We start from the raw sequence: 15,030 nt of genomic DNA, 5'->3' as shown, positions 1-15,030 counted from the left end.
AGAATGTGAAGAGAAATCAGTGCAAGAAAAATAAGAAATCAGTAGAAAGGGGAGAGGATAATGTTTAATTGAAGTCACCTGGCAATAAAGGATGTTGCAATGGTCTTGGTTCTGCCTTTCATGTCCCAAGAGTTAGCAATGCAGTGAACATCACATGAGTTTTTTTCCAAGCCCAGTCCGGCTCTGTCTGGTAAGGTTTAAAATTCCTTATTAATTATGGGATTGAGGAGTCTTAGTGTTTGTGTGCATACACACCCATGGCTATAACATCTGTTGTTCTAGTTTCAGAAGCAGATCAATGCTGTGGTCAAACCTCTGCTACTTCTGCCCTGTCCAACCTGAGGAACTTCTTAACCTGTTCTATTAGAGCCTTTATGCCAACATGATGGTGCTGCATCTCCAAAAGCATAAACTAACAAATGTCTGTCAGTGTGATCCTGTCCACAGAAGGGATTTCAGCCGTGCAGCAACATCAGCATAGAAGCAAATATTTTTCACACTTCACACCAATAGAGCTAAGTCAGCAAGATTTAAGCATGTGTTTGACCTGTGCAAACCGGTGGCCAAAAACTTCATTGTGCTAGGAGTTGCTACATATAAGCAATCTTATCTTTAATAAAGTACAATGTGATAAGTAGTGAATAGCTTTCATAAATATCTAATCCGAGTATTTCAAAAAGGCTTATATTTAACTTTAAGCTGGTCAACAAAGGGATTTAATTTTTCGTGTACAGTCTACTGATCCACCCTCGTATTTTCAATAATACCATAATCTTTATTTAATCTTTAATAAAGATTAGCTTGGGATTTAAAGTTTGCTTATATTTTTACTATGTTACTACAATATTAATTTACCAATTTGAATGTCTTGATCTTGTTTGTTTATGAAGCCAAATGCTTCCAAGGGGAAGTCACGTTTGACCAATGTGAGGAGCCTCTGCAACGAAATGATCAGCCTGACGGGTGAGGAGAGAGCAGTGGATATCGGCTTTGTGGACCTCGGTAAGGCCTTTGACACTGTCCAACACAAGGTTTTCATAGACAGGCTGTTGAAATATCGGTTGGGTGTGCAGGCAGTGGGGTGGATTGAAAACTGGCTGGGCCCAGAGGGTAGTGGTCAGTAGTGCAATGTCTAGTTGGAGGTCGTAACTAGCAGAGTGCCCTGGGGGTCAGCACTGGTTCTGGGCCTGTTTAATGTCTTCATTAACGGTCTGGATGATGCGCCAGAGCGTACCCTTGGCAAGCTTGCCAACAACACAAAACTGAGGGGAGTGGCGGGTACATAAGAGGGTTGTGCTGTTGTCCAGAGGGACCTTGACAGGCTGGAGAATTTCACCTCTCTGAAAGGCTAGGAGCTGGGACTCTATACCCTAGAGAAGAGAAGGCTCAGAGCGATCTCATCAACCTCTCCCTGGGTGTGTAGCTAGTCCTCAGAAAATTCTGTTGGCTCTCCCTCTTCTTGCAAGAGGCCCCTTATGAAACCAGTACTGTGGGCAGGGATTTTTGTCACAGCAACTGTCTTGGCACAAGGAAGCATATAATTAACCTGCATTTGGTTTTCCTTGAAGAACTGACACTTGCCAGATTTGTAGCTGTAACGTAATGGAGCAATGTCTTATATACTTAAAAATAAGAATGCTTCATTCTCTGGGATCAGAAAGTAAAGGAAAGTGATAAAGAGGGAAGGACTAAGAGAGACATAAGCCTAAACATCTTTTTCTTCATAGGGAGGTACCAGCAAAACAGGATAAAAATGGATCTCTCGCTGTATAGCAAGTTTCCAGAGACAAGGTAGCCTTAGAAATCAGAAGTGAAATGTTAACAGTAAGCATAGGGCTTGTATTTTTTGCTGCATCTCTGCTGTTTGTAGAGTTTCTGAAACTGCAATGGAAGCGAAGACAACTTCCTCCTGGACCAACTCCATACCCCCTCTTTGGAAATCTGCTGCAGATGAAGTTCCGAATTCATCATGACATCCTTAAAAAAGTATGTATTTTTGGGCAACTAAGTAATAGACTCATAGACTGACTGAAGAACGAATGTATGCTTTTGTTAACATAGTTTTCTTTTGAGTGCTAGGGAGAGATTTATTCTGTATTGTGTAGACGTGAAAATCTATGGGGACGAGTTAAATATGGCTGTTCTTCTGAAATTTTTGGCTTACTAAGGAACCATGTCTTTAAAACCTTAAGTGTACGTGAACAAAACAATACTAATATTCCTGCCTTACAAATTGGAAAAGCATTGTAAAGAACAGACTTACATTTTGTGGAGGCTTTCATATGTCTGTGTTTTGGTTCTTTTTGCACTGGCAATTTCTAAATACCCCATGAAATAGCTATTGAGTGCTTATGTGTTTTCAGTGTAGAAAGGATTTTTTTAATGCTTATTCAACAGATTTTTTCAAAAGAGCTTAGATTAAATTTTTTGCTCATATACAATTTGGTCAGATTTTCAGAAGAAACTTCAGTCTGCTGAGCCTGATTGAGCTTTTAAATAGCTGAACTAATTCATTACATGCCTACACTCACAATGAACTCTTTTCTAAGTCCAGTTGTAATGCAGAGCACTTCAAGAATTGTTATCCTATTGTTTTATATTTCTAGTTTATATATTAAATATTTAATGCTTATATTTAATGCTTATGTATGAGTAATAGCACCTCAATTTCACTGTTTGTTCTCAAGCTTCCTTTTCTCTGGTTCTTCCCCATCCTGATAGTTCTCCTGAGTTGCACATTTCAAGGCAAAGTAGTGTGACTCCTCAACATAAAATTATAGATGCTGCATGTCTCTTGTATTTTCTTCTATTTCTGACCTCCCAAACCTGAAGAGTAGTATTGCTTATCTCAAGATTTCAAAAGCTGCAAATTTTTCCCTCCAAAAATGTAATTCAACCTTAGATAAATACCAAATATGCAAGCACATGCATATAAATCTTTGCACAATGTGCATATCTGCTCCCTCTTGATTGCTCACAGGCAGCACAATTTTGCCCTCCTCTAGTCCTGCAGTAGACTTCTTGGAATATTTTGACAGCTCCTCACTCCTTCCAGCCTATTCCACCCCACAGACTTCCTACTTTGACCTAAGCACTGTTGCCTTTCCCTCAGCCTTGTGTTCTCTTACTATTCCAGCTCCCAGTTCTTCAGCCAGGGAAAGGGCTCTTCTGCCTACCTCTGTTAGTGATGGCTGTGTGCACTGTGCTGGAGACACAGGGCTACCGCAGCTGAGCTAGAAAGGAGAAGGTGATTCCTGCTTTCCCCACCTCCTCAGCTGCTCTTGCTGCACTTAATACACAAGGGGGAACAGTAGATGATTCTCCTAAAACTCATTATCTGATGTTGTCATCTTACAAACACGAAGGAATTCATCTGCAATGAGTTTGAATTGTAAGACATGCCAACGTCTGATGTTATTTATTGCAATATTGTCTGTTTGACATTCTGATCTTTAGTAAATGAAAGTTTACATAGAAACCCGGCTGCAAGCTATATTAGATGTAAGAATTAATTTGATGCTCTCTTCTTAAGGTCCAGTGCCCTTGGGGAATCTGTCAAGGGTGAAGAACTGTTTCGCCTTCTTTGATTTAAATGTGATGGTTCTCATCCATGTTGTTCTGATACTGCTTTGTTCTACAGATGAGCAAACTTCATGGTAATATCTTCACCTTATGGCTTGCAAACACGCCTGTGGTTGTCCTGCAAGGGTACCAGGCAGTGAAGGAGGGTATGACTGCCCATGCTGAAGAGGTTGCTGGAAGGCCACAAAACTTAGCCTTCAAAATATTAACTCATGGAAGGGGTAACTATGATTTTCACAGATTCTTCTAAGGTATTCTAACCCGGGTTTTGGAAACTGATTCAGAGTCTCAGAGCGCTTAATTTATGGTGGAAAAAAAGGTCAATATTTTCTCAAAGTTTTATGAAACATTGCTTTTTGGGTTCTGTTGGAACAATAATGGTAGAATACAGCTATAGTAAGATTTTCTATACAGGTAGTAGATTGTAGACTAGAAGAAAAGAGGAAAAGAGAAAAGACAGAGACATGCTCCAGGACTGCTGACAAAAATTAACTTGACAGAGAAACTTCTTTGAAACATTAACTGTATGTATTTATTAATTCATACAGCATTAACAACATTAATTCATTATGACTCCAGGTGTTATGTTCTCTAACGGTCATCTTTGGAAGCAACAGAGGCGTTTTGGACTTGTAACAATGAGGAGAATGGGAGTAGGGAAAAAAGACCAGGATTGTCAAATACAAGAGGAAGCCTGTCGCCTGGTGGAATACTTGCGGGAAACAAATGGTATGTGCCTGTGCTCAGCATTCAGGTCAGTATGTGCGGTAGTGTTTTTGCTGAAGAATGGATCATTGGTAGCTTTTGAAATTATTTATTTGGTTACAAAACTGGATTAGAATTGTACATGTGGAGCTGAGTCTCAAAGGTCTGAATGGTACGATCTGTGGGAAGCATTTCCTTGAAGTGCTACCTGTGAAACCACCTCACAGGATGAATTTAGAACTGAGGCTCCATGGTTGCTGTCTGTAAGTGTTGGTATTTCTCAGGGTAACAGCAAACAGTAACAAAACAGATCTCACAGCACCCTATATCCCTCTACAGAAAAGAAAACAAGGCATGAAGTATTCAAAGCTTTGGCCAAGGCTGCAGAACCCCATGGCTCTGCTCTGGCAAGTGCAGTGAAACAAGCTCACCTCACATGGCTTGGGGTAACTTCCTCAGTAAGAGAGGAAGTTTGTTTAAATTGTGCTGCTGAAAAATGGGGAGCATCTGTAGGTTTGCTCAATTATTCCTTTATTCACATACAAAGGATGTGAGCAGAGAATAAAGGATGGTTCTCCTTTTGATTCTGCTGCTTATTCATATGCTATCTTGGCTGACTTTTTTTGTACCAGTTATTGCCAAACGTGAGATCTGTTGATGCCAAGGTTCTCTGAAACCTGGGTGTTTTTTATTATTACCACTACAAATCCCATTCCCACCAGCAGTCTTGACTTTTTTTGGTAATCAACAAAAAAACTTTGGGTGTCTGAATTTACTTTTTACTCATGTCTTTTGCTAATAAATTGCAATTTTCCGTCCACTTATCTAACTAACGTCAGAAGAGTCTGATAAAATGTTATTTCATCATCTCTCTATTCAGTGCAAAAAGCTGGAAAAATAAGTGTTATTGGTGAATACTGTTCACTGTGTTGACAGGAAAACCTCTGGACCCCACTATGCCCATTGTTCATGCTGTCTCAAATGTGATTTGTGCTCTGATTTTGGGACATCGCTTCTCTATAGAAGACAAAAATTTTCGCCGCTTGATTGAAGCTGTTGATGATATATCAGCATTTATGAACAGCAGCTGTTTTTATGTGAGGAATTTTTTTTTTTTGGTTATTTTATACAGCTAGACAATGAAAGGCAACTTGCTGGTTACTTTTATAACAAAAATGAATACTAATGCACTTGGAGTCGCTGGAGTATGCATCAGAACAGTACTTCCAGATGACTAGTTTAAAACTGATTTCAGTTGCTTATGCCTTATCATAGCATCGAAATTTCCCAGTTCTGGTGGACTGGGATGGAAGCATGTAGGCTCGTTACATGACAGAGATGTACGAAGGTCTTTCTCACAAAAGCGCTACCTGTACAGCTCCAGTGTTTGAAACACAGCAGCAAAATATAAGCAAAAATACCTGAAAAGGTCTGAAAAAAGCTTAACCTTAAATTCTGACAAAGTGGCTTTCTTCACTATATGAAATCATATGACTGTCAACTACTATCAAAAGAGTAACATGGGTCTTGACTACTTCCTTTGCTAGTGTTAGCTAACCTTGTAGAAGCTTAAGCAGAGCAACTGTTTTGCACAAGGATAACAAAAGTACCATGTAATTGCTTAATGGTAGCTGCTTCCTATAACTTTTGGCAAGACAGTGGCTCCTAACCTACCATCTGATTCACTGGAGAGAAAATTTGCTATCATGCTTCTGTGTGAAGTTGTGACTGCAGCTGCTAAACCAGTGGAACAGATTGTCTCAAACCAGGGCAGTTTTATCACTAACCATTAACAAATGGGACCCACTGTGCTGTATATAGTTAAGTAGTCATTTTACCAATGTACAAGGCACCTGCTCCTGCAGAACTTGCTGGAATGCAACTGGCTTTACATCTTACGTGATTTTTCACCATCTCTTGCTAACTGAAAATTGCTGTAACTGAGGTCTAAGAGAACTTGAGGATTAATTTGATAATTCTGGTTAAGAAAAATAATCAAAAGACTTTTTCTCCCAGAAGATGCGGGTGTAATGACTCCTAAGATATCTTCTAAGAAGGGTAAACACAGGATCAGCTACTTCCAAACTGCTTTCAGGAGATATTTGTATAAGCTCTTCTTAAAGCTCTTAATAGCGTCCACAGCTAACCAAAACATTCTAGCCCAGTATTGCATTCTGTCCTGCTCTCCACAGTGCTTTCATAGTGGTGTACAATCCTTTAATAATCACCTGTACTAATCCATTTTCCTAGTAAGCAGACAGATAGTTTTAAGCAAAATTGTGCAGTAGGATGAGGAAGAAATGAAAGCCAGGAATATAAGCAGGCTTACGGGAAGGCATAGGTTTGTAATGCAGCTGCCTTTAAAAAAGGTGAGCCCAAGAATTACGACTTAACACGTGACTTAAGCAGGGCAGTTCTGCTGTGTAGAGTGGAATGACATGATGCAATCTGTAAAAGGTGAAAAAGAGAAAGGGAAATGAAGTAGAGGATTGGAATTAATATAAAAGTCGTTTTTCCTCTCCTCTGCTGAGATGTTGTTTTATAATGGTTTAAGCGAAAGAATGTGAATAAACAGCAGGGAATCCATGCGGCTCTGTATGTTTCTCCTCTGTAAAGTTGTTTTGCATATCACACATGTGATGTGTTTGACTAACTGCACTTCTTTTCTGGGAAAAAATGTATCTGAGTAAAATCCCCATGCATTCAGTATCCTACAGTAAGATACTAAAACAACTAAACAACTGGGTTTGGATATTTCTATTTTCAGTTTAGCAGGTGTGTCAAGGAAAGGAAATCAGCTTTTTTTTTTTAACACTCAGAGAGAAATGATATGTATGCTAGGCTGAGAACAAGGATATTTTTTATATGAGGTTTTTGCTATTGAAGTTCAGAGGAACCTCATCTATTCTCTGTACACCACAAAAAAAAAAATCTATAGCATAAAACTAAGGGAAATTCTGCTCCAGGGAAAAATAGTACTAAGAAAGTCTTTAATGGATCACTGGACAGGAATTAGCTTTTCAGTGTAGTGGTGAAGATACAGTCATCAGTCTTTCATTCTCTTCTTCCACTACCCACAAGCCTATATGAGTATTCAAATTTAGTTTGCTGAATACCACATATCTAAAATCTCTCTTTCACAGGTACATGATCAGATTCCCTGGTTTGCAGACCGTTTTCTAACACCATGTAAGAAGACTTTTTCCAGTGTAAATTTTATGAGAACTCTGTTAGCAGAGGAAATTGAAAGCTACAAAGAAAAAGGAAAAGCAGATGAAAGTCAAAATTTTATTGGTTATTATTTGGATCAGATAGCTAAAGTGAGTATCTCTGTTCTCCTTTTAGGCTCCACTAACAACTAGGGATTTTAAGTGCTCCTTTGATTATAATGGTGTCTAGTATCAATTAGGGAAATATACAATTAAATATACCCTAGAAAAGCTTATAGGTGGATGAATTAAAAAACAAACAAACAAACAAAAAAAAAAAAACAACAACTGAAACTGTGAGATGGCAGGAGGAGGATGAAGTAATAATGTGAGTAGATTTGTGGGTAGATTATCTACAGCCACAATAATAGCAGATCATCATATGATTAAGATATAATTAGGAATAACAATTATGATAGGATTTGTATCAAGATTAGAAAGCATATGTGATTACATAAATTTGTCACGGCTGAAGAACCAAATGTGCATGTGGATAGAATAAATTTACAAATGCACTGGAGAATATTAGAAAATGTATTATTGAAGAAGTTTTCTTTTCTAGCCCTTTATTTATTCATTTATTTATTTTTCATTTTGAATAGTATCAATAAATATTCCTCTGATGCGGAGTGCTTTGCTTCTCTTTTGTGTGCCTTAATTTGATCTTTGCAATTCATATTTGCAGACTGAAGGAGATGCTGATGCTACATATGACAAAGAAAACTTGATTCAGGCTATTTTTGACCTCTTTCTGGCTGGTACAGAAACTACAGCTACCACTTTACGTTGGGCGTTGCTTTATATGGTGGTTTATCCTGATGTTCAAGGTAAGCACACACAAACAGTTCTGCAGCTTTTTAGAAATTATAGGAGTTCAAATAGTAGCATACGAATCAGGTGAACTGCATGTGTCTGTTTCTTCCTGTGTCCTTGCTAACACACAGGCTAGTCATTTCAGGCTTCATTTCTAGAAGACTCAGAATGCAGGGTGTGATCCATCCAATCAGATGGAAGAGTCTGTTCTAGGATGAGATATATTACACCTTTGCCCCTCCAATTCCAGTTGATTAGACTTCCAGTGACCACAAGATAGAGTCTTTGGATCACCCTCTTTGACCTATGACTTCCGCTCCTTGATGTGCTCCCAAGTACATTGCAGCAGAAATCAATTCAATGCAGTGGGAGGCTGTTAATTTGTGTGGTTATTATATGAAACTTAGAATCTTGAACATAGATATCTGCATATAAACAGATATTAAATAAAGGTTGGGCTGAGTAGCTTGAAATTGTATGCTTTTAATAATGATTTTCACAGAAGATACAGGTTGGCAATGGAAAGAAATAATCAGAGTGCACAGAATAATAAGGATTAAAATGTATTATTAATCACCCTGAAAGCCTCCTATTTGACAGTCTAAGCTGGGTGTCAGGTGCAGAAGGAGGCTGGCAATGGCTGAAGTGGTAAGGAGAAGAGATTTCCCATTGTTGTTACCTAATGCCTCTTCAAAAGACCTAAAATTTGAGACTGTACAGCATATACTGAATTTTCACAACATGGTCTTTCAGCCTCTCAGGATACATTAGAGCTATCTTAAGTTTCTTGATGCATGGGATCAATCTACTTGCAATGACCAGACCATTTCAGACCAGAAATTAATCAAAAATTACAATTTCAATTCAGGTTGTAAATAATAATAATAATAAAGTGTCCTTGGGGGAAAAAACTCTTTTGTGTAAGTGCTTCCCAAGGCAGGTAATTACAGAATAGTAATTTTGCCATTTACAGATGGCAATCAAAATCCATGTAGTTCTGAGTGAAAACTAGTCCTTGTTCAATTACTAAACCAACCTCTTAATACATGATTAATATTTAATTTAGGTCATCCAAATGGGAATTTGAAGGTATTCTTATCTTTTAAAATATCTTTTTCATCTTGCTGGGTGGTATTATAACTGTAAAACGCAATAGGAAAAATATGATAATAGAGCTTATAGATTGTTGTATATTTAAAGCTCAATATTCCTCTACAGAGAAAGTCCAGAAGGAGCTGGATGCTGTTCTGGGTCGTTCCAATTTAGCTTGCTACACGGACAGAAAAAGGTTGCCCTATACAAATGCTGTAATTCATGAGATCCAGCGATACAGTAATATCATCTTAATTGCACTTCCCAGACAGACTGTGAAGGACACAGAACTGCTGGGATATCCTATTCCAAAGGTACAGGCATACTGCTTGTTTGAATATTTGAGGCCTGGTGCAATTATAGTTGTTTTTAAAACTGTTTTAGTGTAAGTTTTAAATGACTGCCTGTCCAAAACACTGTCCTGTTTTAGGTCCTTTTGCTTTGTTGCTCATTTAGTTGAAAAGCATCTGTGATTGAGAACTGCCAATATCAGCAGCAATGTGGTACATGAGTTTAATTTAGAAATCCTTTTGAGGGTTTTCCTGGTTGGGGACATGTACTCTTGTGTCCTGCCAGTTCTGGTGCTGTCCCTAAGATATGACTGTCTCTAAAGCAAGCCTTTTGCAAGGAGTTGTGTATATTGTCCTAAACACTTTGTCCTACTAGTAGCTTTTCAGAACATGACTTCTGACAATAGAAATCTTGTGAATGGAGACTGGAAATAAGCTTATTAATTTCCAGCAGTCTCAAGTCAGTCCCTTGTCAAAAGGGCCTAGCAGCTTACGAAAAAAGGTCATCCAAAACCAGAAAAAATAGTTCTACTGAAAACCTTGGAAATTTGAAATTATTTTCCTGTCACAAGCTTTTAAATGAAGTATCTTGCAAATGTTACAATGAAACTAAAATATTTAAAAGTTTTGTAACGGAAAGGTACGTTAGGGTTGTTTCTATATATTCTCCTATCACTGCTTTTCCTTAGTTTCATTTTCATTCTTTTTTTATGGATCTGCTCAAAGCAACCCTAGCATGGCAGAAATCATAGAGTAACATTAAATTTGTACTCATTCTGTTACTGAAAATCTAAGTATTAAAAATACAATGGCAATAGGAAAAAGAAAACCAACACATTTTGACAAATGTGCTCCTTTTTTTTCAGAACACCATAGTTCTAGTAAATATTGATTCTGTTCTGTCTGATCCTGAAAAATGGGAAACACCTGATCAGTTCAACCCAGGCCACTTTCTGGATAAAGATGGAAACTTTGTACACAGAGAAGCATTCTTACCATTCTCAATAGGTAATTGCACAGAACAGCAATTTATTCCATGCGATAACAACTTAGGATCCATTCATTCCTCAACATGAATTGGGAAGGCATCTGAAATAAGTATATAAATCTATTCTACCATTGTAAAGATCTCCAGGAAGAGAAAAGTCCAATTGTATATGGAAAAGATTGGAAGAGAAGGAATGACAAACAGAAACTTTTTTCTTGGAACAGATCCATTTTCTCTTGGAGGAGAGATCCCACTATCAAAGTAGTAGCAACAAAATTCATAATGCTATTAAGCCTGTAACTATAAACTATGCAGCCCTGGTGATCATTTCTATAATGTTCTGTCTGCCTGCTGTGAATACAGATGGAAGCTTTCAGAGTGGAAATACAAAGCAGCCTTTCAGTTTTGAATCACTAAATGACAATTGGTTAATCATAGGAGAAAAGGACTAAGTCCGTAGAAGACACGCAAGCAAAAAAAAACCCTTACCTATTTGAGAATCGATGCTGTGGTGTTGTTATTGTTTGTTTTTTTTGTTTCTTTTTTTTTCCTGAAAACTGCACGCAAATTAGAAAGCTAGTTTTGATAGAAATCCCTTGGCTGATTGCCTTTTCTGTCTTTTCACAGGGAGCCGTGTATGTATGGGGGAGCTTTTGGCAAGGCTGGAGCTCTTTATTGTCTTTTCCACTCTGTTGAGGGCATTCAGGTTCACCCTGCCCGATGGAGTGAAAGAAGTCAACACAAAGTTTGTTTTTGGAAGTACAATGAAGCCACCTCCATACCAGCTCTGTGCTATTCCTCGGTAGGAAATGTTGCTGTACAGATTCAGGGAAGACTTTGCATGATTGTTTCTGCAAATGAATGCATCTTAACTTGTCTTAAGATTTTTTGCTTTCCTCTTGATTTGGTCAATCACTATACTGGAAGATGCTTTTCAGACAGTTGCATCCTACAAAGAGTTAATCTTTTGTTCTTGTTTTCAGTTTGCAAACACTTGGTATATTTGTCCTGGTGCATACTATTAAATAAAGATATAATGGGAAGAATTAGAACTGGGTCTTATTTATTGCTAGCAAGAAGCAGCATCAAGAGAGAAAGAACTTGAAGCAAGGTCTATAAATTAAAAGTGTCATGATAAAATATCTCTACATTCTTTCTAATAAACCACAGTTTGTGTTGATAGGTGTAGAGGTCATTTGATCTGTCCCAGGATATTAGTGGATGGAGGAGTTAAGCTCTTGGGAGAAACTTTCTAAAGAGTCAGCTAATACGATCTGAAATAATTACATTTCCTGAGACTGAACAGGATTGTTGTTGTGCAACTCTGTCATTGACACGTGGCAAGAAGTTGAGGGTTTCACCCACTAAAACGAGTAGTATTTCTGCCCTTGAGATGAAAGTAGAGGAATGGCTTCATTGAGCGGGTGTGGAGAGCTTTTCACAATCCAGGAAAGGAGCAAGGACTGGAAGACAAATGACAGCAGCAAGCTAACGCAAAGTGTTGATAAATAGTTCTTTCTTTTATGAACCCAGTGGTTGACAACAACATAAGAACACATATTTTTCGTGATAGGTAGTCATCTGGCATTGTTTACTGCAGATCCTTCAATAATTTATTCAGCTTCATTTGTTCTTTTCAGTTCTTTAATGGATTCTTTATTACAGATAGCTGATGACATCTATCAGCATAAATTAGCATATCACCACCAACAGAGGATTTGGCACTACTGATGACTTCTTGAAGCCCTTTATGAGCATTGTGCTTAAGTACTTAGCAAATGTGGACATTGAACATTTTGCTAGCTCAGTTACTGACATTTAACAAAGGATTTTTTTGACAAGATTGAGAGTGTGTTTTTTTCCTGTGTGAGGTACAAAATGGATACTGTATGCTAGCAGATGACGGGTTATTTTTATACGCCAATTAGCTGGTAGTAACTTCTGTAGGACTAAAGTCATTGTCAGCTGTGTTTGTTTTAGTTACCTCTGTCTATCTTGTAGTTTAAAGCACCACAGTTTAACAGGCAGAGATCTATGAAATCAGTAACCTGTGATGCCAGTGCCATCTAATCGGACACAAAAACACATCTGGATACTCTTATGCTGTTGTAATCCATGCTAAGTACCTACTCATACTCTGTAGAGAAAACTGTATGTGCCAGATTAAATTATGGTTAACATCTCAAGGTTACTCCACACGCTCAGCTTTGCCAGTGAGTCCTGTGAAAGCTTTGTAGCTCCCCTGTTTTACCTGGACTGGGAAGGTCTGGGGTCCCTTCCAAGCAAAATTTGAAAGGTGCATGATGGATGTGGAGCAGACATATAAAAATGTACTGGCCATCCTATTTCCCACATATCACTCTACTCTCATTTTCCTGCCTCTGTCTTATCTTCAAAATCCACTTCAGGTGTTCTCTTGCTTGGTCTGCCTTCCTGCTTCCAATTTTTGCTCCCTGTTTGGCCTCATTTGGCTTTCTGTTTTTACTGCCCTTCTTATGTTATGCTGTTGTTTGTCTTACCTTATCCTTTGCTGTTTCTTAAATTACTTGCAGAGTAGCTGTAGTTACTTACCCTAACAGCATTGCTTTGTATGCATTCAGATAAAAAGCAGATGACAGTATGAATTGCAGCCTCTTCACTTCATCATCAGAGAAAGCAACTTGAGGCTTTATTGTCACTTAGAGCAGCAAAAAGATATAATTTTGAAATAGGAGTGGTTGTCAGAAAGCCTAAGGAAAACAAACAAATAATGGATTGATAATATAGATATCAGCGTGAGTAAATGCCAGCTTTTCCCTTCTCTCTCCCTATGCTTGTTCTCCCCTCCTAGAAGCCCGGCAGGAAAGAGGCAATAGCTGCAGGGCTCCTGTTGAGAGCCATATGGTTTACTTTCAAACATAGCCATATTCTTTATCGTGAAAATACATTTAGTTTTGGGAATGTAATCAACACTAGAGTATCACCATTCCTACACATAAAGCACAAATTACTCAACACTTGTTTCTTGTTTTCTGAATCTGAACCCATGCTCTCAGGATCTTCCATGTCCCTGGTGTTAGAACGAATTTGTACAGCCATTGCATCATGATTTAGGAGATCAGTTGAGCTGGGAGGGTTTTGTCTGCAATGTCTGGATTCCTCTGAAAGGCTCGGAAAAGTTTGATTGGGCACTACTTTACACGTGCCCACTGATATTTTTTATTGTGTTTGATACGTGTGGTTTAAGGAGCTGAATCATCCTAGAGACAAATGTTTTCTAAAGTTTCAGAGTTTCATAATAGAAAATGTGAAAATGTGGAAACAAAAGTAGTCCTGGAGAAACTGGAGATGGATATCGGGATTTAAACTGAATGTTTTATTGCCTGCCATAGAAATTTAATATAAAACCAAAGATTCTATTTAAATCCTGGATTCTAAGCTGGTGTGAGTGTGGAAAGATGGGATTTTAATGTGGTTCTTCAAAAAGAGTGTGTGTGTGTGGGGGGAGTGCTGGGTAAACAGAAGATAAGACAGTGAGGAGCCCGTCCAGCTGAGTCCAGAAAGAAATCCTCAGGGCCCGGCTGGGACAAGCATGGAGGAGGCTGCGGGGGTGGGCGGAAGCCATTTTAGGAGCTGGCCAGCCCAGAGGGAAGGCTGCGGCCGTCAGCTTGACTGAGCTCCGGGGAGGGTGGCTGAGACATCATGGGCAAACGTGGCAGAAAGTCCTGGGGAAAAATCATCTGAATTTGGTGCATGGGTGACAACATGGGAGAAGGTGGGCTGCTGGCTTGACAGGGGAGAGTTACTCATCTGTGCGACTGCTCACCCACAACGACCACCCTGTGTGAGGTGGAGAAGGGCTGGGGTCTGGGGTGCCTTGTTACACCCTCTCTCTTCTCCAGCATGGCTGTGACTTCAAGTACCGATCCGTGGTTTTGTTAGGCTCCCTTCCTGCCCTGCAGCGTGCCCTGCAGTGTGCCCTGCAGCTCCCTCCCTGCCCTGCAGCGTGCCCCAATTTTAGGTGTGGATGAAGGATGTGACTGACCACTGGCAGGGCCTTGTTAAATCTGTCAAGGTGTTGAAGGGAGCAATGGTATTTGCTGGATACCTGGATTAGTGGTGATGTGAAAACTCCAAGCCACAAGGCTACGGAAAGAAATAAAGAGGTTTTTACTGTGAGGCTGCTGCCCTGGAGGCTGTGGAGGTCCTGTGCAGAGCTACGGCCACCTGGCTTGGGCAGGCGTCCTGGGCCATCGGTCTGCCCTCCTGTTACCTCGGCTGTGCTGGGAGATGGAGACCCTTGACCTCTAAAGACTTGAGAGCAGGACCCCAGGCTTGAGAAAAAAACACATCTAGATGCAAAACCTTCGAC

The 15,030-nt window shown here is 39.2% G+C and overlaps 1 protein-coding gene across 2 annotated transcripts; it reads left to right on the top strand.

The window, feature by feature from the left end:
* Positions 1-848: 848 nt before the first annotated feature.
* On the top strand, positions 849-11,742 carry LOC310904092 (cytochrome P450 2J6-like). 2 transcript variants are annotated; one of them, XM_083848319.1, is made up of 9 exons: positions 849-1,986; positions 3,641-3,803; positions 4,162-4,311; positions 5,224-5,384; positions 7,431-7,607; positions 8,182-8,323; positions 9,528-9,715; positions 10,558-10,699; positions 11,307-11,742. In XM_083848319.1, the coding sequence occupies exons 1-9, from the start codon at positions 1,816-1,818 to the stop codon at positions 11,483-11,485; spliced, it is 1,473 nt and encodes a 490-aa protein (XP_083704445.1). In that variant the 5' UTR covers positions 849-1,815; the 3' UTR covers positions 11,486-11,742. The 2 variants fall into 2 exon arrangements, with proteins under 2 accessions (XP_083704445.1, XP_083704446.1); XM_083848320.1 differs by lacking the exon at positions 7,431-7,607.
* Positions 11,743-15,030: the final 3,288 nt, after the last annotated feature.

Source organism: Anser anser (assembly GCF_964211835.1).
Source record: "Anser anser genome assembly, chromosome: 9".
NCBI classification, from domain to species: Eukaryota; Metazoa; Chordata; class Aves; order Anseriformes; family Anatidae; genus Anser; species Anser anser.
The sequence above is the reverse complement of the archived record's forward strand: the minus strand, read 5'-3'. Positions and strand labels throughout refer to the sequence as shown.

What these genes read in the sequence shown, in the direction of transcription:
- LOC310904092 (XM_083848319.1), top strand. Translation starts at nt 1,816, where the DNA reads ATGTTAACAGTAAGCATAGGGCTTGTATTTTTTGCTGCATCTCTGCTG. An exon ending in AATATTAACTCATGGAAGGG is followed by an intron (nt 3,804 to 4,161) that starts GTAACTATGATT and finishes TTATGACTCCAG; the next exon opens with GTGTTATGTTCTCTAACGGT. An exon ending in ATTCTTACCATTCTCAATAG is followed by an intron (nt 10,700 to 11,306) that starts GTAATTGCACAG and finishes GTCTTTTCACAG; the next exon opens with GGAGCCGTGTATGTATGGGG.